We start from the raw sequence: 1,738 nt of genomic DNA, 5'->3' as shown, positions 1-1,738 counted from the left end.
GCAGCTCAGCCAGGGGTGCCCTGAGCCTGACGGGTTTGGGCCCAAGACAGGACCCAGGATGTGGTGGGCTGAGGGGGGGTCCGAAGGTCAGGAACTGGGAGGTCTCCTGGTGCTGCCCAGTCCCCTTGGGAGCAGGGGATGTTTGGGGCCCCCCAGTGGTGCCAGTGCCCCCCACACCCAGCGCTGGGTCAGTGGGGGTCTCAGCTCTATCACTGGCTGGTGCTGGGGGGATTCAGGAGACCATGGGGCTGGACGGCGCATTGACAGATCCCCTGCCCCCCAGCCACAATGGAGCCCCCCCAGCCATGGGGGAGACAGACCCCCAGCCTAGCCCCAGTCCGGGCCCCCACAGTGCCTGGGCCTAGAGAGGAGCAGCACTGACCAGGAGAGAGAGGGGACCCAGTACAAAGACACCATCGCCCAAGGGTCCCCTGAACGCTGCTGGCAGCCCATGGCCTGGCCACCCCACACCCAGCCCTGGCTCCCCCTGCACCTCGCCCCAGCCTCAGCCGTGCCTCTCCCCCAGGTAGGGCATTTTCTGGTGCCTGACTCACTTAACCGCACAGCCACAGATGCCGAGGCAGTGAGGTTGGTGATGGGATTGTGAGCCTGGCACGTGTACGTGCCCTGGTGATCCTGAGTAATGGAGTTAAAGGTCAAGCTGCTCCCGGTCTCTTTAGTGTCGGTGCCGTCGAGAACCCAGCGATAGCTCGGGGCTGGGACGGAGTCGGCGACGCACGTCAGGGTCAGAGGGGACCCGAGGGTAATGGATCCCGACTGGTCTATCTTGGCTGAGTCCGGCCCATCTACACAGAGAGGGAAGGGATCAGGCGGGGGGGGGCAGTGCCAGCGAGGGATCCCTGTGTAACCAGCTCCAGCCCTCTGCCCCAAGGGGGTCGTAACTCAGCACAGTGCGAAGAGTCCCCATATAAACAACCCCTGTATCCTGCCCAAGAGGAACCACACCTCAACACCAGGTGAGGGGGCCCCGTATAATCCACCCCTGTTTCCCACCCCAGAGGCAGCTGCATCTCTGTGGCTGGGTGATGCCGGCAGGACCAGGGGCAGCGCGGCCGGGGGACGGGGCTGCAGTTACTCACAGGCCACCGTCACGGTGCTGGGCTCGCTGCGGTTGGTGCTGACGGGGTTCCTGACCTCGCACTGGTAGGTGCCGGCGTCGCCCCGGGTGACACCCAGCACTGTGAGGGTCCGGTTGTCAGGGGACAGGACCACCCGCTCACTGGGCGCGAAGGACGACCCATCCCGGAGCCAGAGCACGGTCTCGGCGCTGGGGGAGCTGTTACACGTGAGGGTGAAGGTCCCGTTCTCCAGCACCAGGGTTTGGTTTGGCGTCACCGTGGGCTTGGGCAGGATTTCTGGGAACAGAGAGAGCGTTACCGTGTGTCCCTACTCCTCCATCTGCCCACGACAGGGGCTGCTGCCCCGCGGGATTGTGGGAAGGGTCCTGGCACCACCATCCCGCTGCATTGTGGGAAGGTCCCAGCATCGCTGTCCTGCGGTGTCGTGGGAAGGGTCCTTTGCCCTTTGCCCCTCAGAGCTGCGGACACGGGCAGTCACCTTCTGGGGTCTGCCAGAGGGTCCCTCTCCCCAGCGTCAAGTCTCACAGTTATTGGTTCCTCCCTGAGGCTCTGGCTCCCGGAGCCCCGTGATTTTTGGGAGACTCTCGGCTCTGGTTCGAAGGGAGAGCGACGCTCCGGCTCCCAGGTCTGTCCCAGGA

The 1,738-nt window shown here is 64.9% G+C and overlaps 1 protein-coding gene across 1 annotated transcript; it reads right to left on the bottom strand.

Moving 5' to 3' along the window:
• Positions 1–471: 471 nt before the first annotated feature.
• On the bottom strand, positions 472–1,376 carry LOC113409165 (carcinoembryonic antigen-related cell adhesion molecule 16-like; the record flags this gene model as incomplete). The annotated part of the gene is made up of 2 exons (XM_026662787.2): positions 472–806; positions 1,101–1,376. Coding segments are annotated over 2 exons (611 nt in total), but the record flags the coding sequence as incomplete, so codon positions are not given.
• Between the last annotated feature and the right edge of the window lie 362 nt (positions 1,377–1,738).

Source organism: Terrapene carolina, unplaced genomic scaffold (genome assembly GCF_002925995.2).
Source record: "Terrapene carolina triunguis isolate 2854851 unplaced genomic scaffold, T_m_triunguis-2.0 Scaffold30344, whole genome shotgun sequence".
Taxonomy (NCBI): Eukaryota; Metazoa; Chordata; order Testudines; family Emydidae; genus Terrapene; species Terrapene triunguis.
Note: the sequence above shows the minus strand (reverse complement) of the source record. Positions and strands in the feature narration are given on the sequence as shown.